The sequence below is a fragment of the Vespa mandarinia genome, chromosome 9 (genome assembly GCF_050613455.1).
Source record: "Vespa mandarinia isolate Hongniang chromosome 9, ASM5061345v1, whole genome shotgun sequence".
Classification (NCBI taxonomy): domain Eukaryota; kingdom Metazoa; phylum Arthropoda; class Insecta; order Hymenoptera; family Vespidae; genus Vespa; species Vespa mandarinia.
Window position 1 is genome coordinate 3,398,952 of NC_140818.1, and position 25,503 is coordinate 3,424,454.

The 25,503-nt window shown below is 29.8% G+C and overlaps 10 protein-coding genes and 1 pseudogene across 11 annotated transcripts; 7 read left to right on the forward strand and 4 right to left on the reverse strand.

Moving 5' to 3' along the window:
- Positions 1-953: 953 nt before the first annotated feature.
- LOC118443292 (histone H2B-like) lies at positions 954-1,559 on the reverse strand. Its single transcript, XM_035870031.2, has one exon. The coding sequence runs from the start codon at positions 1,507-1,509 to the stop codon at positions 1,138-1,140; it is 372 nt and encodes a 123-aa protein (XP_035725924.1). The 5' UTR covers positions 1,510-1,559; the 3' UTR covers positions 954-1,137.
- Positions 1,560-1,741: 182 nt separating this feature from the next.
- On the forward strand, positions 1,742-2,193 carry LOC118443285 (histone H2A-like). The gene has a single exon (XM_035870023.2). It carries the CDS (start codon positions 1,795-1,797, stop codon positions 2,173-2,175), a length of 381 nt encoding a protein of 126 aa, XP_035725916.1. The 5' UTR covers positions 1,742-1,794; the 3' UTR covers positions 2,176-2,193.
- A 1,918-nt stretch (positions 2,194-4,111) lies between these two features.
- On the forward strand, positions 4,112-4,555 carry LOC118443294 (histone H2B-like). The gene has a single exon (XM_035870033.2). The coding sequence runs from the start codon at positions 4,142-4,144 to the stop codon at positions 4,511-4,513; it is 372 nt and encodes a 123-aa protein (XP_035725926.2). The 5' UTR covers positions 4,112-4,141; the 3' UTR covers positions 4,514-4,555.
- Positions 4,556-5,497: 942 nt separating this feature from the next.
- Positions 5,498-6,028, reverse strand: LOC118443297 (histone H4). Its single transcript, XM_035870037.2, has one exon. The coding sequence runs from the start codon at positions 5,966-5,968 to the stop codon at positions 5,657-5,659; it is 312 nt and encodes a 103-aa protein (XP_035725930.1). The 5' UTR covers positions 5,969-6,028; the 3' UTR covers positions 5,498-5,656.
- A 596-nt stretch (positions 6,029-6,624) lies between these two features.
- LOC118443296 (histone H4) lies at positions 6,625-7,551 on the forward strand. The gene has a single exon (XM_035870036.2). The coding sequence runs from the start codon at positions 6,679-6,681 to the stop codon at positions 6,988-6,990; it is 312 nt and encodes a 103-aa protein (XP_035725929.1). The 5' UTR covers positions 6,625-6,678; the 3' UTR covers positions 6,991-7,551.
- A 1,137-nt stretch (positions 7,552-8,688) lies between these two features.
- Positions 8,689-9,155, reverse strand: LOC118443293 (histone H2B-like). The gene has a single exon (XM_035870032.2). The coding sequence runs from the start codon at positions 9,108-9,110 to the stop codon at positions 8,739-8,741; it is 372 nt and encodes a 123-aa protein (XP_035725925.1). The 5' UTR covers positions 9,111-9,155; the 3' UTR covers positions 8,689-8,738.
- A 194-nt stretch (positions 9,156-9,349) lies between these two features.
- On the forward strand, positions 9,350-9,852 carry LOC118443286 (histone H2A-like). Its single transcript, XM_035870024.2, has one exon. The coding sequence runs from the start codon at positions 9,402-9,404 to the stop codon at positions 9,774-9,776; it is 375 nt and encodes a 124-aa protein (XP_035725917.1). The 5' UTR covers positions 9,350-9,401; the 3' UTR covers positions 9,777-9,852.
- Positions 9,853-16,500: 6,648 nt separating this feature from the next.
- LOC118443281 (uncharacterized) lies at positions 16,501-17,431 on the reverse strand. Its single transcript, XM_035870020.2, has one exon. It carries the CDS (start codon positions 17,335-17,337, stop codon positions 16,579-16,581), a length of 759 nt encoding a protein of 252 aa, XP_035725913.1. The 5' UTR covers positions 17,338-17,431; the 3' UTR covers positions 16,501-16,578.
- Positions 17,432-19,010: 1,579 nt separating this feature from the next.
- LOC146872755 (histone H3) lies at positions 19,011-19,501 on the forward strand. Its single transcript, XM_085659230.1, has one exon. It carries the CDS (start codon positions 19,045-19,047, stop codon positions 19,453-19,455), a length of 411 nt encoding a protein of 136 aa, XP_085515356.1. The 5' UTR covers positions 19,011-19,044; the 3' UTR covers positions 19,456-19,501.
- Positions 19,502-22,163: 2,662 nt separating this feature from the next.
- On the forward strand, positions 22,164-23,784 carry LOC146872756 (histone-lysine N-methyltransferase SETMAR-like). The gene is made up of 2 exons (XM_085659432.1): positions 22,164-22,238; positions 23,449-23,784. Exons 1-2 carry the CDS (start codon positions 22,164-22,166, stop codon positions 23,782-23,784), a joined length of 411 nt encoding a protein of 136 aa, XP_085515558.1.
- LOC118443284 (histone H3-like) lies at positions 23,251-24,502 on the forward strand (annotated as a pseudogene). Its single transcript, XR_014982512.1, has 2 exons — positions 23,251-23,373; positions 23,449-24,502. The product of XR_014982512.1 is annotated as a histone H3-like (transcript).
- Positions 24,503-25,503: the final 1,001 nt, after the last annotated feature.

Sequence of the window (25,503 nt, forward strand, 5' to 3'; positions counted from 1 at the left end):
TCGATGTGTAATTATTAATGATTGCTAAAAAGAAATTCGTTTTAGTTTAAGACGACTCGAATTTTTCGTGATTGGCTGACCTACGTACGTAATTTTTTTTTATTATTTTATTATTTTTCTTTTTTTTTTTTTTGTATATATATTTTGGATATTTAATAAAATATTAGGATATTTTGTTGTTCGAAGAAAAAAAAAAAAAGAAAAAAAAAAGAAACCAAAAAGAACAAAAGAAAAACTTCAAAGTTAAATATAAAAGATAAATTTGCTTCGATAATATCGAACAAGATGTTAAACTAACGAAACGATTCTATTGACCGTAAATTAAAGATATATACGAGTGATCAATTTCTCAGGTCTGCCACTCACGAATATGCATTTAAAAAAAATAAAAATATAATGAAAAAAAAAAGAAAAAAAAAAAAAAAAAAAAAGAAAAAAAAAAGAAAAAAAAAGAAAAGAAAAAGTAAAAAAAGAGAAAACACACCCGCATACACCTAAAGACACATTCCTGTTTGTTGTAAATTTTTAGATATTAATATGTAAATCTGCAAATAAAAAATAGGCGTACTCGAAGTTCGATGTGAATGCTCGCTTCACAGATTATGCGGCTCACTATCGATGAGGAAAAAGAAAATGAAGAAAAAAAAGAAAAAAAAGATAAATAATAGCAATCAAATATTTTCCAATTTCTCATTTTCCTTCTTAACATTTTATTTCCTTTTGAATATTGAAAAAAGAAAATGTATTATCTATAAGGAGCAAATATCTTTCGTTAATAGGTAAGTTTACTTCACTTATTATTTGTACAAAGTGCTTTACTCATTTACATTATTTACATTATTCTCAATATTTTGACAAATTTGAAAAAATCAAATGGTATATGGAAATAAAAACGATTTTCAGAAATTTATATTCGATAGAAATGATTTATTTGGGAAAATTTTAACGCTATCCACACAACACATTTAAAATTACTAATTGTAAACAAAATTGATCTCAATGCACAATTCACCAAAAATTCCAATAAAATTGGTTTATTATATCAAAACAAATTTTAATTCCGTATTAATATGTTCCACGTAATAAATTATTGGTGGCCCTAAAAAGGGCCGGTTCTTTTTTTCCGTAACACAAAATTCATTTAGAGCTTGTATATTTGGTCACAGCTTTGGTACCTTCGCTAACAGCGTGTTTTGCAAGCTCACCAGGTAACAACAAACGCACTGCAGTTTGAATTTCCCGAGAAGTGATCGTCGAACGTTTATTATAATGAGCTAATCTCGATGCTTCCGCGGCAATTCGTTCAAAAACATCGTTGACGAAACTATTCATAATACTCATGGCTTTACTGGAGATTCCGGTATCCGGATGTACTTGCTTAAGTACTTTATAGATATAAATAGCGTAACTTTCCTTCCTCTTACGTTTCTTCTTCTTATCGGATTTACTGATGTTCTTCTGAGCTTTACCAGCTTTCTTAACAGCTTTACCACTAGCTTTAGGCGGCATAGTGAATAATTAATTGAAGTTATCGTCGAATACAACAGCACTACACGAAATCAAAACGTTGAATGAAGTTCGTGAAATACGGCGTTCCTTATATGTAATAAGACGAGAGTGGGGCTGCGCCAATCGCATTGAAGAGGGGATCACGCTCGAACGCCATTGGTCGGACGGATGGTTCAAGTTTTTGTATATATATGAACCGTTCTATTCGGAGCGATCATTCGATTGGCGCATTCAGACTGTGCTATTGTATTTTACACGTTTCTTATATCTTCTAATATCATTAAAATGTCTGGACGAAGCAGTGATAGTAAATCAAAAGGAAAGATTACTATTAAATCACGATCTCTCCGAGCTGGTTTACAATTTCCTGTTGGCCGTATCCATCGACTTTTAAGGAAGGGTAATTATGCCGAACGTGTAGGTGCTGGTGCACCTGTATACCTGGCTGCAGTATTAGAATATCTTGCCGCAGAAGTTTTAGAATTGACTGGAAATGCAGCGCGTGATAATAAAAAAACCAGAATAGTTCCGAGGCATGTACAACTTGCCATACGTCACGATGAAGAATTGAACAAAGTACTATCTGGTGTAACTATCGCTCAAGGGGGTGTATTGCCGAACATTCAAAGTGTTTTATTACCAAAAAAGACGGAGAAGAAAGCATAATCTATTATGCGATTTTAAACGGCCCTTTTTAGGGCCAAAACGAATTCATTATGATTAAGGGGATTCTTGAATTTCACATCGTCAGTGAGATAGGATTTTTTTTACGAAGATATTAAATTAACTATATGCTAATAATGGATTTGAATTACAATACGAACAATTTAATACTTAAAATATTTTACAATGTTTAATAACTCTAATAGATATTTTATGATAAAATTATTGATTATTCAAGAGTATATGTTTATTTGTTTTTTGGTATAAAAGTTAGAAATTCTTGGGAAAAAAAAACATAGGAGATAATTTGCTAATATAATATTTCTTAAATCAATTTAGATTTTTCTATACAAAAAGAAATATATATATATAAATACAGAAAACGATAAATTTAAAAATATTTACGAGATTTTTATTTATGAAATTAAACGCGATAATAAAAATTAGTAGATTTGTTTACAAAGTAGTAAAGTCGTAAAGTATTTCAAATGGAACCATCCTTAGATAATCCAAATATTATTTTAAAGTTTCGATTTACATTTGTTGAATATTAATTTTCAAATATTTAGGTTGAATAATATTTCAAACCATATCTGATACTCCATAAGCGAGGTCCGAATTTAATACACATTTTTATAGATATTCAATCGGATCGACTATTCGAAAAATAATTCCACGAGAGTGATCTTGACCACCATGAAACTCAAAAATCACTGATAACTAGTTGATATAGTTCTTTTTCAGAAATATAAGACGACCCCTTTTCGTGAAAAAGCAGACTTCAATTTTATCAAAAATTCAGTCACTGAAGATATTCAAAATCAATGAAGATACTCAGATAATTTTGCAATCTTCCGAGTAAAATTATGAGATTTTCAGGATGCGGCAAAGATTGCGATACCACAACAACAACAAAAAAAAGAGTCGAACGAGTCTAAGAGTGCATAGCAATATTATTAATAAACAAAATTGATGCTGAAAAGATACAGCTGAACTCCCATTTCAACAGTGTCGTCTTCTATTATAGTTTTGCGTAATGTACTCGGTTATAACATTAAAATAGTTAGACTTTAATTTAACTAATTTTTGGAGAAGCAGATTTAGATTTGTGTAGAAGGATCATGTATAAAATCAAAGAATAATTGTTTTCCTCTATATTTCAATTTATTTCAACTGATCTTGCAAAACCGGATAAGATTAATCAGATGAAGATTATCTATTAAATTCTTTTCAATTTTCAGGTATTGAGTTATTGATAGTGAATGATTCTCACTGACAATCATATTTTTATAATCATCGACGTCGTTGCAACATGAAAATGTTGCTTTTCTATTTGATCTTTCTCATGAGCAAGAAATAATAGTGGTCCTAGTTTATAATTCACATAAGAATCTAGTTTTTGGAGTTGGCTATATGCGTTATAGCACAATAATCAGATGTTTGAATTAGAGATTCATCATTGATTGATCATCCTACATTTTGTATAGATGAAGTTTATTATAGAGAGAGTTGACGATTGATTCAAAATTGTCATGTATGATCTGGCAAGTATATAATTTAGTAATGATCGTAGGATTATGTGATTACATAGTATAATGTCTGTCTTGTTATTGTTATTATTTTGGAATGTGTAGCGTGTGTTTTAATTACCATTGATGATAAATGGAGACAATTCGTGTCAGTTCATTCAAATATAAACTTTTAAATACGAAACAAAAAAGCTATAAACTTTGTTCCGGAAATAACAGTGCTCAGTAGCATTATCGTATTTATACGGTTCCTTGTACGTGGAAACGGACCAATGAAATTGCTCGAAAGATTCTTGGGCTTCTATAGCGCTCTTATTGGTGGAGGATGGAGTCACTACAAGTTAATTACATAACAGGAGACAAACCCCGCAACAAGTTATTATTCGCTAAGCTATACGTGATATCGAATCTGTTGCGATAAACAAAGATTTGTATTCATTATGCCGCCTAAAGCTAGTGGTAAAGCTGTTAAAAAAGCTGGTAAAGCACAGAAGAACATTAGCAAGTCCGATAAAAAGAAGAAGCGTAAGAGGAAGGAAAGTTATGCTATTTACATCTACAAAGTACTTAAGCAAGTCCATCCGGATACTGGAATTTCCAGTAAAGCCATGAGTATTATGAATAGTTTTGTCAACGATGTTTTTGAACGAATTGCCGCGGAAGCATCGAGATTAGCTCATTACAATAAACGTTCAACAATCACTTCTCGAGAAATTCAAACTGCAGTGCGTTTGTTGTTACCTGGTGAGCTCGCAAAACACGCTGTTAGCGAAGGTACTAAAGCTGTGACCAAATACACAAGCTCAAAATAAATGATTAAAATCGTGGAATTATAAAACCGGCCCTTTTTAGGGCCACCAATAATATTTTACGTTGAACATATATTCTTTTATGGTAATATTACAATTTTTATTTAAATTATTATTTTCTGTATATGTAATTTCATCATCTTATAAATATGCATTACAAGAAATATCACATTTCTTTTGTCTTGCTAAGACAGACTAGTACTTTGAACTTCGTAACATGAAGAGCAACAGTACGTTTCAATTGCTCTCGAAAGTAGCATGTTTTCATTTATAGCGATAAAGTGTTTATTGATTTAGACAAATAGCAAGTTTTGATAAAATCTATTACGAAAAGAAATATATTCTGATTTTGTTTGCGGGAAGTAACAAATTTCACTTCTGAAATGTGTTGATCTATGTTTACTAAAAAAAAACAAATAAATTGAACATCATCAATTCAACATATAATATAAACAAAATATTCTATTTCCTGCAGCAGTATCCAAAATATTGCTCATTGCGTACTATGAATCATGTTTGTTAAAATAGGATTAATATCAAAAACATTCACTTTTAGTAACACACATTGCTCTATAGTTTATATAATATCTTTGCAATTATATATAAGTATATGGCTTTATATGCATACAATTATTAAAATTTATTTTTCATAGCAAATAATACATCTAAATGTTAAAAACTTTTAAGAATCTATAGATTTAGATATATAAAACGGTTTTGTCTACTATTTTGATAATTTTTCCAATTTTTTTTCTCATTTTTTTAAAAATGAGAATTCAATATGAAATGTATAAAGTGTAAGTAAAAAAAAAAACAATTATTTCTCATTTTAAAGATATTGCCCATAAAATGGTTGAGAAAAATATATCCTTGAAATGCTGTTAATTCCAGTGAAATAATTTACTCTTTTAATAAAAAAAATAAGATTTGTCATAGCAAGGATGAATGAAACAAAAGATGAATATATATAACTAAATATAATAAAAGTATAGTTTATTGTAAGAAAATAGGTTATTTGAAAATTTATTTAATAACATAATTTTACTAATGTAATGGAGAAGTTCCATTTCGTTAAAAAAATATTGTGGCCCTGAGAAGGGCCGTTTATAATCAAAAAATGACTGAATTCTGCAGCTATGGCAGCTTTTAACCACCAAATCCATAGAGAGTACGTCCTTGACGTTTCAGAGCGTAGACGACGTCCATGGCTGTCACAGTCTTTCTCTTAGCGTGTTCGGTGTACGTGACTGCATCACGAATAACGTTTTCCAGGAAAACTTTCAATACGCCACGAGTTTCTTCGTAAATCAATCCAGAAATGCGTTTCACACCACCTCGCCGGGCCAAACGACGAATTGCAGGCTTGGTGATACCTTGGATGTTATCACGAAGAACTTTCCTGTGACGCTTAGCACCTCCTTTTCCCAATCCTTTTCCTCCCTTTCCACGACCAGTCATGGTGAAATTTTACAAAAGCAAATTACAATAGATTACAAGAGAACCTTTCGGAACTGTAGTAGTCGTTGGAATGACTTCGAACGCTTGGAGTCACCCTATTTATATCTGGCAACTAATCTTTTCCCCTACCAAACGCAATCCACCAATTGGAAAACCTAGAGAAGTAGAAAGAATTCTTCATTGTCATTCATTCTCTTCAGACGGTCAATAACTTGAAAAATATTTTATTATGTTATTTCTTCATAGCACAATTGTTATAAATTATATTTAATGATAATATAATATAATATATAATAATGATATAATAGAAGATTGTAGAAATAATATTTGAGTAATAATAAAAAGAGATTTATAAAAATATAAAAAAAGAACGATACGCTGCAGAATGAATTAACTACAATTTTTTGTTACTACTTGAATTATTATACAAAATAAAGAAATATTTTACAAATAATTTATGAGAATTTAATTATGGAGAAATAATAAGATGAAATATTTTTCAAGTTATCGACCGCTCGAAGCGAGTGAAAGTCAATTAAGAATACTTACTGTGTCTCCAAGCTCTCTGATTGGTGCGTTGTATTTAGTGGGGGAAAAGGTTAGGTTGCAAGGTATAAATAGGGCGACACCAAGCATTCGAAGTCATTCCAACGACAGCTACGGTTCTGTGAGGATCTGTTTTGATCTACTTGCTTTTGTAAAATTTCGCAATGACTGGTCGAGGAAAGGGAGGAAAAGGATTGGGAAAGGGAGGTGCCAAGCGTCACAGGAAAGTTCTTCGTGATAATATCCAAGGTATCACCAAACCTGCAATTCGTCGCTTAGCTCGGCGAGGTGGTGTGAAACGTATTTCTGGATTAATTTACGAAGAAACCCGTGGCGTATTGAAAGTTTTTCTGGAAAACGTTATTCGTGATGCAGTCACGTACACTGAACACGCAAAGAGAAAGACTGTAACAGCCATGGACGTCGTCTACGCTCTGAAACGTCAAGGCCGCACTCTCTATGGGTTTGGTGGTTAAAAACTTTCGTAGATGCAGGTCTTTCAGTTATTTTTTGATAATAAAAACGGCCCTTCTCAGGGCCACAAATTTTTTTGACGAAATGGAACTTCTCCGATACATTAGTAATTACTAGTATTGTAATAAAATCAACTTGCGCATAATCGATCGTTGACAATCAATAATACCATCAATCAACTGATCAAATAATCGATTAATCGAAAAATCTATTTTTATGAAAGTTTTTTCCTTATTAACTTCATAGTTAATAAAAACTTCATAATCGAGCATTAATATTCAACAACCGATTTTCTCAAATAAATTATGTATTTAAAGGGAGTTAGAACTGAAAAAGTAATAAAGGGTACGAGTGATAAAAAATATTTTTTCTTGAATAAACAATACTTTCTCGATTTAAAATTAGTTGCAAAAATTTTTCAAACATTTTTTTAAAAAATCGATGTTCAACAATCGATGTTCCGAAAAAATAAAATCGATTTTTTTTCGATTAATCGAACCTTTTATAATCAGTTGAAATACATCGACAATCGAAACGAAAACGATTGTTTCGATTAATCGATTTCGATTTTATAATACTAATTATGCCCATTAAAAATAAGTTTTTATATATTTTTACCTATGCAATATGAAATTCAATTTGATTGTTAATATTTTAGTTAACATTTGATGTTTAATTGTTCAGTTTTTGTTTCATCACAAATTATAAATCAATCCAAATGTGTTCTTTTGTACATTGCAATAGTGTATTCAATTGGAATTGTTGAGTGTATTAAATTTTTTAATAATTCATTTTTTCCTATCATTAAACTACTTTCATAATATGTCGTCATATATTCAACCACTATTTATATTACTATAATAAAATAATTTTCTTATTAAAATGAAATAATTTTGATCGTATTTAGCATTTTAAAAATATAATTTTGTAACTTCTCTAGAAGGATAACTTTTTTAAAGTTGGGTAAATGATTTAGTATCTTCGTTACGCTTTATTCATTGTATATTGATGAAAAATGATGAAACACAAAAAATGATTAAAAAAAAACTGTTCTCATATTGTTCTATATATAAAAAATGTATAGTTTCGTAAATGTTAATGACTCCGCCGTTCATATGACATCGATTCAGTTTTGTTTTTTTAAGCGTTTATTTTTACTCCTTTCTATAAGAGCGCATATATTCATTTATGTATGTAAATGTTCACATGATAACATTGTCAATCGTATACGATAAAATTATGGATTAGACAACAATTTTTATTATTCGATTTTGCCAGTAGAAACCATATGTCATAATTTAATAAAATAAGAAAATGATCGCCAGTCTGGTATATATTGTAATTAATGACGGTATTCGAATGAGATCCGATTGTTTTATCGGTATATATGACATTGATCTTGACCAAAGATAGGAAAATTGCAAAGATACAATGATTGCTTGGTCAATTTTGATATCAGAATTTGTTGGTGCAGATTCGGCAAAATTATCAATAAACTTAAAACATCTTGTGAATTTACTGTGTAACATTTATATCTACAACTCGGTATATGGACGAATTAAAAAAAAAATTTAATATAATTCTTATAACAAGCTACAGAGATGATATAAATTAGAAAGATAATAGTTAAATATAAAAAAAACAGCACAAATAAAAATTTGAATATTTCCATATAAGAAACATGTTCAACGTAAAAAATTATTGGTGGCCCTAAAAAGGGCCGGTTTTATAATTCCACGATATTAATCTTTTATTTTGAGCTCGTATATTTGGTCACTGCTTTAGTACCTTCGCTAACAGCGTGTTTTGCGAGCTCACCAGGTAACAACAAACGCACTGCAGTTTGAATTTCCCGAGAAGTGATCGTCGAACGTTTATTATAATGAGCTAATCTCGATGCTTCCGCGGCAATTCGTTCAAAAACATCGTTGACGAAACTGTTCATAATACTCATGGCTTTACTGGAGATTCCGGTATCCGGATGTACTTGCTTAAGTACTTTGTAGATGTAAATAGCATAGCTTTCCTTCCTCTTACGCTTCTTCTTTTTGTCGGACTTACTAATGTTCTTCTGTGCTTTACCAGCTTTTTTAACAGCTTTACCACTAGCTTTAGGCGGCATAATGAATACAAATCTTTGTTTATCGCAACAGATTCAATACCACGTATAGCTTAGCGAATAATAACCCTTCGCTGGGTTTGACTCTCGTTATGTAGTCTGTAGTGACTCTGTCTTCCACCAATAGGAGCGCTATAGAAGCCCCAGAACCTCCCGAGCAATTTCATTGGTCCGTTTCGATGTACGAGGAACAGTATAAATACGATAACCTCATTGCACATCGTTATTTCTGAAACAGAACTGGAAGCGTTCGTTACGATTTTATAAATTTATATTTTTTTAAAGAAGTACGATATGTCCGGACGTGGGAAAGGTGGTAAAGTAAAGGGTAAAGCGAAGTCGCGGTCAAATAGAGCTGGATTACAGTTTCCAGTTGGCCGTATCCATCGTCTTTTAAGGAAGGGTAATTATGCCGAACGTGTTGGAGCCGGAGCGCCAGTATATTTGGCGGCAGTAATGGAATATCTAGCTGCTGAAGTTCTCGAATTGGCCGGAAATGCAGCTCGCGATAACAAAAAAACTAGAATTATTCCAAGACATTTACAATTGGCGATTCGAAATGACGAAGAATTAAATAAATTGTTGTCTGGCGTGACTATTGCTCAGGGTGGTGTCTTGCCGAATATACAAGCTGTTTTGCTTCCAAAGAAGACAGAAAAGAAAACATAATTAAAAATTTGCAAACTAAAACGGCCCTTTTTAGGGCCACCAGATGAATTTTTTCTTAGGGAATTATCTCGTTTGAATTACGGTATTAATGGTTCGTTATAAACATTAGTTTATCTTGTAAATATATACAAATGTTAATTTTTATATTTGCAAGTAATTTTTTTTTTTCTATTAGCGAAATTATAAAAAATTGTTTTGTTTATTTAAATTTATGTACATTCAATTCAAATTTATGCAAATTAAAGCAGATTTGTTTTTATATTTGTAAAGATATAAATATGTAAGTAATTTTTTTTAAATTTAGCTTTTAGATACATATGTAAGTTAACCATGCAAATATGTGGCAACATCGTAATGAAAGAATGTGTAACAGAATCATTTAAGGATTTGGCAACAGCGTATGAGAAGTTGCTCATCGTAAGTAGCATTTAACGATGTACCAGTCGATACTACCTTCGTGTTTACTTGTCGATAAGATAAATGGTCATAATTTTGAAAAATTTTCATTTTTAAATTTAGGATTGTTCAGAAATTATATATTATAATATATAATATAATATATAATAATATAATATATAATCATATATTATAATATTAATAAAAAGATTTGTAATATCCAATAATACCATGAAATAATTATTGTACTTTGATATTTAATGATGTTATATGATACTATGATGTTATAATACTTAATGATGATGATGAATGTTAAAGAGAAAAACTGAATATCAATGTAGCATAAAATTCAAAGATACGAGATGTATGGTTTTATCTGTTATTTTGAAAAATTGATGCATGTTATTTACGAATTTAATAACAAGATAAACTAAATTAAGAGATAAGTGTCTATTAGATTTTTTTACGTGTTACCATCGAAAAATAATGAACCATACATTAAATATTATATTTATTAAGTATTTGTTTATTATACTTTGTCGTTGTTTGAAGCATAAAAGTTGACAATATTATTTTATTATGTATTGCTAATTCATGAAGCAATAGGAATTAATTTAATATCAATCACCATTAATGATTCAGAGATACTTCATTTTGGTCAAGAAAATATTATGGTTTAGAAGAGTTTTATAATTTAAAAAAATAGTTTAAGGAATTGACGATCTTTAAGACTTTAAACCACTTTTCGCTCGTAGCATATGTAACTTCAGCGCAGATATGGACAAAATATAAACTATAAACGCAATAAAGATATACTATTTCCGCTATGCGCCTATTGCGTCGGTGTATAAGTTTGCTTTGATTATATCACTCTCACGTGTAACACAACAATTAAGTTTTTTTCAATTAAGTTATTTTAAATCTAACATACCGTGAGATCTATTTCTTATATCTATACATATTATTATTTTTTTAAGTAATCAGCATGTATCACGGATAAATCTATGTTCTTGTTAATGTAACTATCAAATATATATATATATATATATATATATATTTATGTATATATATGTATATATCATAAATTATATTGAATTATTTATTATTATATTGAATTATTTATATCGAAAATGAAAAGTTCTTAATCTTTAATCTTCACGTAACGTTATTGAAGAATATGGTATCTATTTAAGTGTGCTTATTTCAACTCCAAATGTATTTTTACTCAATGTTGTTTCAGTGTTCCACACAAATACCATTTCCTATTCGTTTCGTGATTTTAAAATTCTCTATTTTAATGGTTCTAATAAAACTTGATTTTATAGAAAAAAAAAAGAAATAAGGAAAGAAATATATATATATATATATATATATATATATATATATATATATATATATATTATTTATGAAAGATAAAATCTTGAATTTAATTTGATTTAACTTTGAAAGAAAAAAAGAAAGTGAAAATTTCTCGATCTTAATTTAAACAAATACTCTTTTCTCATCATGCGTGGCAAAGGGAGAACTTGGCGCATATCCCAGTGTATTTGTTTCAACTTCATTTGCATCTTGGTTCAATGCACTTTTAATGGTCCCCCCCCACAATTGCCATATCACATACATTTCGTAACAATGGTTTTAATATAGTACTACGATTTTAAGAATAAAAATTATGAATTTAATAGAATTTAAAAAAAAAAAAAAAACAAAAAGTAAAAAATATATTACTTGATTATGGACTGCTTATTCTTTATTAGAACTCATTAATATTGATTCTTTACTATTTCCACGAAAGAAAAATATTTATAAATTCATTGATATATTCAAAGTACAAAAATTATAAAAACATATAAAACAAGTAAATCCTATGCTGATCTAATAAATAAAACAAAAAATATGATCTATTATTAATTAATTACAATAAAAATCTATAATGATTTTGTAATAATTAATTACAATCAATCATCCATGCCGATTTAGATCTTTCGTTCTCGACATAATTGAGTGATCGGAAGGATTTCATTCACATACAATTTGAGAAGTTTTTTAATGACTCCAAAACATTCATCCACGATTTAGATCGAAATTGAGGGAGTTTGATTCGTAGATCATTCAAAAATGAGATAAATCGACATTGCTGTAGGTTTGAAATTCTCTTCAATGATGCCCTGACACTAATACGCGGTAGTTATTTTTAATAAATAACAATTAATATTGACGATCACTGAAAAATTTACTTCCTGGAACTTTACTATCCTTTATAAATACTTAAAATTGTTTCATATTTAACGTGTGTTATGAGTTATGTACTTTTTAAACGAATGTACAGATTGATTATTATAAAATATTTTATATATTAATGAAAAGATGTCTATTATTCAAGATTAGTCGTACGGAAAAATAAAGCTGATATCTTTACTGATTGAAATATGAAAGGTAATTAGCTCGAGAACTATTAAAGTCATTGATGTACTTGTTTTATGATGAATGAGTCTATTACATTGAATGAACCTTCCTAAAGCCAAATTGCTGATTGATAATTGCCTTGATATTGTTGAAATGTTTTAATAACTTGTTACAAATGTATCTTTTAAATGTATCTTTTTATTCAGCACGGAGTTGAGGATAATGAGCCTATAACTACTCACATTATCTTTGAATTTATTAGATTTGAAAGTAGGAATAATCTTAGTGATTTTCCATTCATTAAGAAAATAACTGCGAATGATATAAATCTTAAAAGCTTAATAAATTTATAAAACGATTTTAAATGAGATATGCTTTAACATAAGTGTTGTTATTCTATCATCTCCCCGGTCTTTATGGTTCTCAAGGCTAATCAAAGATATAAACAAGAGAAATGGAGTCAGGAGAAATAAAATTCTTCCATTAAACTCCCTCCATCCCATGTTCAAGCTGATTCATAAGAGTGTTTATCAGTTGGGCAGCTTTAGCATGTGTTGCAATACGAAATGTGATCCTAAATGTTTGATTTGTTCTGAATGGTACCGATTATAATCCATTGGTATATTTATATTATAAGTTAATCCGAAATATTACGGATTAACTCACAATAACAGATATTGCTATAATTCCATTGTCAACATTTTAATCTTTTTATACGACGAATAAACGATGTTATAAGCTCATCGTTGATCAAAATTTTAAACCAACAAAATTGCAACTCATTATTTGCACAATTAGTTTATCTCACGAAGAATCGTATTAATAATTTTCATATGATCATCTACCTAACACATCAATCAATAAGTCTCCGGTCTAGCTAAGAAAAACAAATTTTTTTTTTTAGAAATTTGACTTTATTCGTCGACATATTCTCCTTCAAGAATGATACATTCATTCCAACGATTCTCTAATTTTTTGATGCCTTCTTCGTAGAACGATTTATCTTTGCTCTCAAAATAGGCCTCAGTTTCAGCAATCACATCTACATTTTAGCCAAATTTTTTTCCTTGGAGCATCTTTTTGATATCTACAAAAAGCCAGTAGTCGTTAGGGGTCAGATCTGGAGAGTACGCGATAGATGGGGAAATAATTCAAAGTATAATTCATTTAATTTAACCATCGTTTTCATTGACTTGTGACACGAGACATTGTCTTAGTGAAAGAGCACTTTTCTTTTTGCATATGAGGTCGTTTTTTTCTTGATTTCTACACTCAATCAATCCAATAATGCCGTGTAATATTTGCTATTAATAGTTTTATCTTTCTCAAGATAGTCGATGAACAAAATATACCATGCACGTATCAAAATACGGATTTCATAACCTTGCCAGCTGACTTTTGAGTTTTTAGTCGCTTTGGACAAGTTTCACCGGCTACTGTCTACTTAGCTGACGATCTTTTTGATTCAGATGTTTAGTAGTGGATCCATGTTTCATTCATTGTCACATATCGACGCAAGAAATTCTTTTTATCTCGCTTGAATAACTCCAAACAGCGCTCTAAATCGTCGACGCGTTGTTGTTGTTTTTTATCCGGTGTGAGCAAACGTGTCACCCATTTCGAAAGCAACTTAAGCATGCTCAAATTTTCGTATAAAATTGCAAACACATTATCTTCTGATATCTTTAAGGTGTTAGCTACCTCACGCAACTTCATTTTATAGTCTTTCAAAACTACTTTGTGGAATTTTTTTTTAGGTTTTCCAGAAGAACTGCCGATTTTGGAGCATTCAATATCAGACCAGAGCATTCAATATCATCGGTGTCTGTACAACCGCGTTTAAATTCAGCATATCAGTCAATAATAGTTGATTTCCCTGTTGCAGACCATAACGCTTATCTCAAGCCACTGTTTGACTTCAACAGTATTTTTCCCCAATCAAAGAACAATGTTTGATCAACACACGAAATTTTTTTTTATTCATTGTTTTGAAAATTACAAAACTGGAGTCATTAAAAGCACTGTAACCTATAAACTAATTATCAGAATGTCATGAAATTTTTATATATATGCTTCTATTCAGAAATCATATGGGTCTGTCAATAGTGTTGCCATATATGTGTCAGACCGGAGACTTACTGAGTGATTTAAAATATTATGGATTAACTCATAATAGTTATAGCTGTAATTCCATTGCTAATACTTCAATCTTTTTATACAACGAATAAATGATGTTATGAGCTTATCATTGACCAAAATTTTTAATCAAAAAAATTACTTGCACAATTAGTTTTTATTACGAAGAATCGTATTAATAATTATCATATGATTGTCTATCTTAGTTGCAACTAGAGAAGGATAGCCTTAATTTGATCTTTTACGTTAAAAATTGTTAATACTTCTAATCGACTATTTTGGTCAAATCATGTGGATGAAAGGCAGCAAATGATGAACTATCATAATGATCCTGTAGTATTGGAATATTGCATTTATCTCCCCCCCCTGACAATGACTTTTCTTTTAGACCGTCGTATTTATATCTGACAACTTACCTTGTGTACTCCCACCAAATGCAACGCACCAATCGGAAAGCCTAACGAAGCAGTAAGAATTCTACACTGTAATTAACACTCCTTTCGTGTGGTCAATAACTTGAAAAATATTTTATTAAAGTAAATCATTTCTACGTAATAAAATCATCGGCAATTATTCTAAAATGTATCTTTTCTAATAATCTAAACAATTATTAAAATTTTGAAAGATATACATTCTCTAACGTAACGTTTTTTTTTATATTATTGTAAATCTGTTATCATTATTATTATTATTATTATTATTATTATTATTTTTAAAATCTACAAATTGATTTGATTAATTAATTGAAGAGATTGGTAATACCAAAAATATGTATCTAAATATATTCCATTTAATTTATTTTGATGATGAGTTCATAATATTATTATTATTAATGAACATTGATATATTATCATCTCCATTTCCTTTGATAATTTAACCATTCTTGTTTTTAATGTCAGAGATCTTCTGTGTATATTTATTGTCAAAGAACCGTATGACAATATCGCGTGGATAAGCCAAAAGTTTTTATCTTTTAAAAGTTATCGGTAATGCATATATGTTGACCAAATAAGCTCCATTAACTTCTTTTAAACCGATACTTAGTTAATTAATCCAATAATCATGACATATACATATATATATATGTATATTGTCAATTGGTTTTGGCTTCTATTTATTGTAAATAATACATATGAACAGATCTTTGAAAACAAGGTATTCTATATTCACCTTTAGCTAACATGAGTCACACCTACCTAAAACGAGTCATCCCTCAAGACATTCGCCGCCAAGCATATTTTGACAAATTTTCCCCGCCCACGCGATTTAAATTTGATTATATGAAAATAATAGAAAAATAGAATATTGAATTGAATTATATTATTAGAAAAATTCACATAAATATTATATGTAAGATAAAGTTTATATACTTGTTCAACGTCGTTTACTGTCGCGACGTATATAAAGAGAAGAATCATATAAAAAGAGAGCTCGATAAGATTGTCAACGATGATCACTATGGCAACCAATTTGTTAACAAAAATTCTTTATTAACATACCTATATTTAAAAAGAAAGAACCTATATTCAAATCATTATACTGTCATATGTCTGTACTATTTATTATAATTGGTGCATATGACCAATCCCCATTCTCCTGAATTACCTTTAAGATACTAAAAAAATAATCTCTATTATTCACCTATCGCTAATCAAACCGTCCTATACGTGATACAGAAAAGAAGAGGCCTGCGTAAAGTTCAGACCTTTCTTCTGTAGGGTTTTTTTGGAAATCTTTATTGAATTTTAGGATTATTTTTTTTTTTTTTTTTTATAAAAATAAGTGGACAAATTTGATATTGTTCCTGTTTGGAAATAATTTGTGGCCCTGAAAAGGGCCATTTGTGTGTTTATATCTGATATAATTATTTCTTAGCAGTGGCCTTGTTAGTCGTAGCTTTTTTCGGTTTTGGAGTTTTAGTTTTGGCGGCTGGTGCTTTCGCAGTTTTTCTCGTTTTTGATATAGTTTTCGTTTGCGTCGCCTTTTTCGTAGTTTTCTTTTCGGCTGTAGTCGCAGCAGCGGCGGCTGCGGCGGCGGCAGTAGCAGCAGCGGCAGCAGTTTTAACGCCAGCTTTAGCTGCAGTTTTAGGAGTTGACGCTGCTTTTGGTTTCTTTTGATCTGCAGGTTTCTTTGCAGTCTCGGCCTTCTTCGGCGCTTTAGCTTTCTTACTATTACTCGCCGGTTTATTTGCTACAGCATTCTTTTTCTCCACAGATTTATCTGTAGCTTTTTTCTCTTTAGGAGAACGTTGAGGTTTCGGCTTGGTGGTTCCACTTTTAACAGTTGAAAGTTTAAACGATCCCGATGCACCTTTTCCTTTAGTTTGTACTACAGAACCAGACGATACTGCAGTTTTTAAATATCGTTTTATGAATGGCGTTACTTTTTCACCATCAACTTTGTACGTAGCGACGATATATTTCTTAATAGCCTGCAACGACGAGCCCTTACGATCCTTTAACTCTTTAATGGCAGCGGTAACCATTTCAGAGGTTGGTGGATGTGTGGATTTCGGTCGTTGCGCTTTCGTTTTTGCTTTAGCAGTTTTCTTTGGAGCAGGCTTCACGTTCTCGATGTTATTTTCAACTGTTGTATTTCCACTATTATTTGTCGTGTCCTCCATTTTAAAGTCAAATTAGAAAAGAAATTCGACTACGATAGTACAGGCTTCGATAGTCCGACAGAGTACGACAGAGAATGCCTCGAATATGAAGCTCGCTCCAAAATCGCGGGTATGCGTCTCTAGTTGCGGACCATGAAGAGAGGCTCACCTAGTATGGCGCACAGTCGCTTCGATCAGAAAGACGTAGCTACAATTTTACCTCCGTGTTTCTTCCTTTATTTTTTCGACACCGATCATCGTAATGATTGATAATATATATCAAATGAAAGATAAGTTTATGAATTTTCAGATATTTATATCCATTTAAACGTATACGTTACATACTTTCATTTATATGCTCATATTTAGAAGCGTGCTTTCTATTGCAGATTGTTTAACAGCAAATAAAGTCTTAATACGTTCTATTTATTGCAATAATTGTATAATTTTTAATGTCAATAATACCTTGACAGAATAATCTTCCTATTTCAGTTAATAGTTCGACGGCATAACATCTCATCCACGTTAAAAATACAACAATAAAACTGCGTACTAGTACTGTGTAACTTATCTTCCACGTCCGTACTTTTATCTATTCTTACTTATAGACATTCATATAAACATTAATGACAATACTCGTTTTATACCGAATAGTCATAAAAAATGAATAATAACCATTTAAAAATTTTCGATATTGAAAACATCGAATGTAATGTAAGAATCTCTTAAGATAGATATTATATGATGCGTTCGCGTATTTTTAACAACGGTAGATTCCCAACAAAGGTACTGTAAAATTTGTTTAAAAAGATTGAAAACGTAAACGTTATTGTCAAAAGGTATTATTGAAAAATATAAAAATCATATTTAATCAACGAAAGCAATCAATGTTCTTACGTATTGAAAATATTTAATATATCTTATTTGCGATAATATACTTCATTATTGGAAACGATTTGTTCGAATGTAGAAATACCGCATAGTTTGGTAGATAAAATATATATATATTAACAAATTTATGTAAAATGAGAAATATAATAGAAAACTAGTAACATATTTAAATATATCAAACGCATATATATTATAAACAATAAAAATTACATAGTGTGACGCATTATAAGAATTTTATATGAACATTTATCCCTATTCAAAGTTTATTTTCAAGTATTAAAGATTTATAAGAATTTTTTAATAACAACATAACACTTTTAAAATCAACACTTGCTTATTTCTATAATTCGTTTTGTTATAAATTATTGAAGTTTTATAAATACAATTAATACGACAATACAATTATCTCCATGTTTTATGTTATATACTTTAACAACTTAACAATTATCCAAATATATTATAGAAGTAATCTATATTATTATCTAATTGAATTAAAAATATGCATATAAATAATAATATATGTATTATAAACAATGTAAATTATCAATATAAGAATAAATATTATTATTATTTTATATTTCATTAATATTTTTATTTATGTTTTTCTTTATCACATTATTTATAATTAATACACAATCTAATAGTAATCATATTTACAAACAACTTCTCCCGCGCGTAGAAAGTCGAACCGTCTCTTTCGATTTCTCCCACTACCAAACTATTATCCAATCGATGATCAGTATGGATACTCTACAGTATATATAAATGGCGCTTCGGAGCAGCCAAGTTATATGTTTGTCAGATGTTCATTGAGTTGTTGTCGGTCTCTGTTAAGAAATGGCTCGTACCAAGCAAACTGCGCGTAAGTCAACTGGAGGAAAGGCTCCACGGAAACAATTGGCTACCAAGGCAGCTCGAAAGAGTGCGCCTGCAACTGGCGGAGTAAAGAAACCACATCGTTATAGGCCAGGCACTGTGGCTCTTCGTGAAATTCGTCGTTATCAAAAGAGTACTGAATTACTAATCCGAAAGTTACCATTCCAACGTCTCGTGCGTGAAATTGCTCAAGATTTCAAAACCGATTTACGTTTCCAAAGTTCAGCTGTAATGGCTCTTCAAGAAGCTAGTGAAGCATACTTGGTTGGATTATTTGAAGATACTAATCTTTGTGCCATTCACGCAAAACGTGTTACCATCATGCCTAAAGATATTCAATTGGCACGACGAATTAGAGGAGAAAGAGCTTAATTTGATCAGGTTTCAAATAATAAGAAACGGCCCTTATCAGGGCCAGCATTTCTTTTATGATAGGCTTATTCTCATTCACAAATAAAAATATACATCTATCAATAAATATTCCCATTACAACGTACATTTTTTCTTAATAAAATTTAGAAAATAAGTTTAAAAAGTTAAATATACTTATACTGAATTTTTTTGCAAATTATTTATATATATCAATGTGGTATGACAATAGAACACTAAGTGAGAATGATAAAAATGGCAATAATTCTGATACCAATAATTACTTTTTTCTGTTAGACATTGTAAGATAAGAAAGGAATGTTTATTTTTTTTTATATACAGATAGTGCTGATAATAAAGATTTTTAAGATATAGATATTATTCCTACTGAAAAACTTCATGTAATAAAATATTTATATTGTTTTAAATAGGTGCATGGATATTTAACATATTTTCCAAAAATCCTGTTAACTATGGTAGACACCACAGTTTAGTTTACAATATAACATTATCATTGTGTTAAAAATGACATGTCACAATACCATTGAATTCATATGTAAACATTATGTTTAATTCTCGTGCATAAATTTAACAAATAACAACAAGATTAGATCGGTTATCAAATTTCATAACAGAAAATTTCCAGACAAAGATAACATAATAAATTGATCAATACATAACAACTTATAATAGTATTATTCCTAATAAAAGCCTTTGTCAGGGATTTGCTTATTGTTTTTTTGAAGGCATTGCTTATTGAAGGCATACTTTTAAACTAAGGAAGAATTAGTTTGGTTTATATTTTAGCTATAAAAACTTTCTAACATAGTTATTTTAGGTTCTGTTGCAACTTCTGGAAGATAGTATGCATCATTGTTCAATATCTTTTTTTCTATTTGATATAGAGCGTCAATTAATTTTCATGCATGATTGATGTAGCTCTTACAATTAGAAATTATCATCTTTGAATGATTTATTCTTTGTATAATTTTAAAAATATATACCATGAAATTTGGATTTATTTAAAAATCTACTATTTGCTAGATGTAAAGATATATAGACAAGTAAGCATCAAATTTAATTATTGTAATTAAATGTCTTTCACACCAAAAGCCAATATATTCGTATTTAAGGCGAGAAATGTCACAAGAATTAAACAAGTTTAAAACAGAGCTTCTGGATAAAGGTATTACTTCTGGGCTGAGAATTAATAACGTCGTTATTGTCCGCGCCAGGATTTTCAACTTCCGTTTTATCTTTATTATTGTTCGAGAATTTATAAATCAGTATAGAACTAGTAGCCGCAGGATGAGTGTCACTGGTATCGATGAAAACAATGAGAGTACAGCAAACCTGTACATGTGGACGGAGGGTATCCATACCATCTCACAACCATGCTTTGGAGCGGTCTCAGTACGAGCAGACAAAGAGATCAATGTATCGATCTTTTACCGTGAGACCTTGAAACTACTACTACGTACATTAATATTTATTTAATATTATAAACAAGCATCGATGTAAAACGTAAGATGAAAACCATGAATTGTTTCTACGTAAACGTCTTCATATTTACGACTACTTTAAGTCATTAATTTCGTCCAATCACAGTCGTCATCGAGGAAATCATATGAAAATATACAATTCTTATGCATCAAATGTTGCATCATCGTTTTTTTAATGTATTTATATTTTATTAAAACATTAAAACAGAATGTTCTTCATAATTTTAATTGCAATATATAAGGGATACATATAAGGTTAGATTCATAAAATTTGAAATAACAAGTTTATATGCAAAAAGACATGTGATTGGTTGGACCGTTAGCTGTAAGAAAATTTCATCCTTGTAAAATTTTTTAATGATATAGCTTATATATTGCAAATGTAAAAGGAGGAGGGGAATGATCAATTCTGATTGGTGAATTTCTTTAGGTCTTACGTACTACATCTTACGTCATGGAAAATAAATTCGTCGTTGCAGTCATCCTATTTGTTTGAAACAAAAAACCAAAGATTTTTTTTTAATTTATATGAGTACAGTTATCGTTTGATAACTAACCAAATCATTGAAATCAAAGTTCGATTTTTTGGAAAAACTTTTCATCAAAATAAGAGGACCAAAAGTAAATATCCAAACTATCGATATAATTTTAGTTCCATCTATAGTTTTATACACTTGTTTTTTTTTTAAATTTACTTGTTATTTTTGTAAAATTGCAAATCCATTGGCCTAATAATTTTTCAGAAAAATATGTAAACAATCTGGAAAATGTTATTTCGAGAAATACTCATTTAAAAATTTCCATGTGTTACAATAAGTGCGACAGAAGTTACGATAACGACTAATAACGAGTATAAGGATTAATAAAGCCTTTCAGTAACTTACCAATAATCAGTTATACTAGAACTGTAAAAAAAATTTTCCTCAATTTTCAAAAAACTCTTATAAAATATCTGCTCTATCTTTTCTGCAATAACATTACCTTTGCTATATCCATTTTCTTTTATTGTCAACTAAATCTTAATAATTGTTTGTTCTTCATATTATTCCGAAGTGTCAGACTTATCTTTTTATAAATTAAATGATTGGTAAAAAACTCAATTTCTTCGATAACTATATCGATAACTTCATATTTACTATATAGTTCAACATGAATGGTGACTCCAAATAGCGAGCTGAAACATTTTTTTTTTATGAAACAACTCCAGACATGGTCAATTCAGATGTTGTATTACCGTATTTCCTTTTCTCTACCTCGCCGGCTTTTATTGAATGTCATAGACTGGTTCGCATGAACAATGATTATTTTCAAGGCATGCGTAATATATTTTTACAGTAAGTCCTTGACTAGTATTCATAATTCCATAGAATAAAGCGAATCTCTTTAATCGAATGCTTAAAAGTCACATGGCAAAAATTATTCTTCAGTTTATTTCAAAAGTTTTATCAATCAAAGGACATAAGCTGATATAAATTATAACAACTTCATTAACGCAATCTAGAACTGTATTTCATGCCATTTTAAAATCCAATCTACTTTTTTAAATAAAAGTTATATCTTTTTTATACTTTTTATATATATAAGAATGCACTGATAACAGAGAAAACCCAAAAAAAGTTTAGGATACTATAGTTATCTTCTTTGTTTATATAAAACTTATCATTTATACTGTCTCTCAAATTTTGTTTCCTCATATATTGCTATATTTCGAAATTGTATCAATTTCCGCAAAACATTCTATTTTCTCATACTATTTTATGCGCGTGCTAACCTTGTTCGCCTTTTCTATCAATTTTTCAAAATTTCACGTCTACTTCGTTCAAAGTTCAAAAGTAACTCGTTAAGTAAATCGTTGTAACGGAAATGTAATGTCAAATAGAATCAATGAAAGGGATAAAGAATAAGTCGGAAAGGACGAAAAAAAGAGTGGACGAAACAATTTTTTGCGACGCCGTGGTCTGTAAATCTGTATAACTTTAAAAGTATTATAACTGACATCTTAATATTTTAAGGACCTATTTTAGAGATTCCAAATAGTAAGAAAAATAAAAATGTAAGATGTAGTACGTATTTTAGAGATTTCAAATTGTAAGAAAAATAAAAAACATTTCGAATTCTTAAATGACTGGGAAAAAATATTTTCTTAATACGCCATCTAGTAGTAATTATACGTACGAAGAATTACTATCGCGTAGACAGTCGGACCACCTCTAATGATTTCTCCCACTATTGATCCTCTGTCCAATCAACGATCAGTACGGATACCCTACAGAATATATAAACAATGGGTTGTTGGTGAAGTTATTATTAGGTTGGAAACTTTGAAATGGGCGTTTCTGGTTTAGTCTGTGTTTAGCTGTGACTGAGAGAGATACATTGTAATGTGCGCTCGATGTTTTAATTTATAAAGCTTTTAAAGGTATTCTTCTTACTCATTTTGTAAAATTTTTTCATATTTGTATCCCATTTTTATATTATTTTTATCCTAAACCAGATGGAAACAAAACGCGATTTACATTTACTCTTCTTGTACGAGTTTAAATTAAATCATACCGCAGCTCAAGCTTCAACAAATATTAATCAGGCATTCGGAGATGGATCCACCAATGAAAAAAATGCTCGATATTGGTTCCAAAAATTTCGTTCTGGTAATTTGAGTATCGTCAATGAGCCGCGAGGAAGACCATCGGTTCGTATTGATAACGAGGTATTAAGGAAGACTGTGGAATCCAATCCACACATAACTAGTCGAATACTTGGATCTAAACTAGGAACTAGTCATACAGCTGTGTTAAAGCGTTTGCGTGCAATAAATAAAGTCAAAGAATAATTTCTCAGCTGTTCGTGGAGTAAGGTATTTATCGTCGATTTTAAGAATGGCTCGTACTAAGCAAACCGCGCGAAAGTCAACTGGAGGAAAGGCTCCTCGGAAGCAATTGGCTACCAAGGCAGCTCGAAAGAGTGCGCCTGCAACTGGTGGAGTAAAGAAACCACATCGTTATAGGCCAGGCACTGTGGCTCTTCGAGAAATTCGTCGTTATCAAAAGAGCACTGAATTACTTATCCGAAAGTTACCATTCCAACGTCTCGTACGTGAAATTGCTCAAGATTTCAAGACCGATTTAGTTCAACTGTAATAGCTCTTCATGAAGCTAGTGAAGCATACTTAGTTGGGTTATTCAAAGATACCAATCTTCGTCCCATTCACGCAAAACGTGTTACCATCATGCCTAAAGATATTCAATTGGCACGACGAATTAGAGGAGAAAGAGCTTAATTTGTTCAGGTTTCAAATAATAAAAAACTGCCCTTATCAGGGCCAGCATTTCTTTTATGATAGGCTTATTCTCATTCACAAATAAAAATATACATCTATCAATAAATATTCCCATTACAACGTACATTTTTTCTTAATAAAATTTAGGAAATAAGTTTAAAAAGTTAAATATACTTATACTGAATTTTTTTGCAAATTATTTTCATATATCAATGTGGTATGACAATAGAACACTAAGAATGATAATAAAAATGGCAGTTATTCTCATACCAATAATTACTTTTTTCTGATAGACATTGTAAGATAAGAAAGGAATGTTTCTTTTTTTATATATACAGATAGTGCTGATAATAAAGATCTTTAAGATACAGATATTATTCCTACTGAAAAACTTCATATAATAAAATATTTATATTGTTTTAAATAGGTGCATGGATATTTAACATATTTTCCAAAAATCCTGTTAACTATGGTAGACACCACAGTTCAGTTTACAATATAACATCATCATTGTGTTAAAAATGACATGTCACAATACCATTGAATTCATATGTAAACATTATGTTTAATTCTCGTGCATAAATTTAACAAATAACAAGATTAGATCGGTTATCAAATTTCATAACAGAAAATTTCCAGACAAAGATAACATAATAAATTGATCAATACATAACAACTTATAATAGTATTATTCCTAATAAAAGCCTTTGTCAGGGATTAGCTTATTGATTGTTTTTTTGAAGGCATTGCTTATTGAAGACATACTTTTAAACTAAGGAAGAATTAGTTTGGTTTATATTTTTGCTGTTAAAAACATTCTAACATAGTTATTTTAGGTTCTGCTTCAACTTCTGAAAGATAGTATGCATCGTTGTTCAATATCTTTTTTTTTCTATTTGATTTAGAGCATCAATTAATTTTCATGCATGAATAATGTAGCTCTTACAATTAGAAATTATCATCTTTGAATGATTTATTCTTTGTATAATTTTAAAAATATATACGATGAAATTTGGATTTATTTAAAATTCTATTATTTGCTAGATGTAAAGATATTCAGACAAACATCAAATTTATTTATTGTAATAGTCTTTATTAAAATTTATTAATAAAGACATAATAAACATATACATGAATTCACTAAAAGCAAATAGATAATATATCCGATATAATGAATACATTTAAATACGTACTCTTCATATAATTAATATTTTTATAAAATTCATCAAATCAGTTTGTAGATTTATAATAATATAAAAAGAAACTAAATAT

Bases quoted from the DNA above. Each gene is read 5' to 3' on its own strand.
- LOC118443292 (XM_035870031.2), bottom strand. From the start codon at position 1,509: ATGCCGCCTAAAGCTAGTGGTAAAGCTGTTAAGAAAGCTGGTAAAGCT.
- LOC146872755 (XM_085659230.1), top strand. From the start codon at position 19,045: ATGGCTCGTACCAAGCAAACTGCGCGTAAGTCAACTGGAGGAAAGGCT.
- LOC118443296 (XM_035870036.2), top strand. From the start codon at position 6,679: ATGACTGGTCGAGGAAAGGGAGGAAAAGGATTGGGAAAGGGAGGTGCC.
- LOC118443297 (XM_035870037.2), bottom strand. From the start codon at position 5,968: ATGACTGGTCGTGGAAAGGGAGGAAAAGGATTGGGAAAAGGAGGTGCT.
- LOC118443293 (XM_035870032.2), bottom strand. From the start codon at position 9,110: ATGCCGCCTAAAGCTAGTGGTAAAGCTGTTAAAAAAGCTGGTAAAGCA.
- LOC118443294 (XM_035870033.2), top strand. From the start codon at position 4,142: ATGCCGCCTAAAGCTAGTGGTAAAGCTGTTAAAAAAGCTGGTAAAGCA.
- LOC118443286 (XM_035870024.2), top strand. From the start codon at position 9,402: ATGTCCGGACGTGGGAAAGGTGGTAAAGTAAAGGGTAAAGCGAAGTCG.
- LOC118443285 (XM_035870023.2), top strand. From the start codon at position 1,795: ATGTCTGGACGAAGCAGTGATAGTAAATCAAAAGGAAAGATTACTATT.
- LOC146872756 (XM_085659432.1), top strand. From the start codon at position 22,164: ATGGTCAATTCAGATGTTGTATTACCGTATTTCCTTTTCTCTACCTCG. The intron at 22,239-23,448 runs GTTCGCATGAAC...ATCCTAAACCAG, and splicing joins TTATTGAATGTCATAGACTG to ATGGAAACAAAACGCGATTT.
- LOC118443281 (XM_035870020.2), bottom strand. From the start codon at position 17,337: ATGGAGGACACGACAAATAATAGTGGAAATACAACAGTTGAAAATAAC.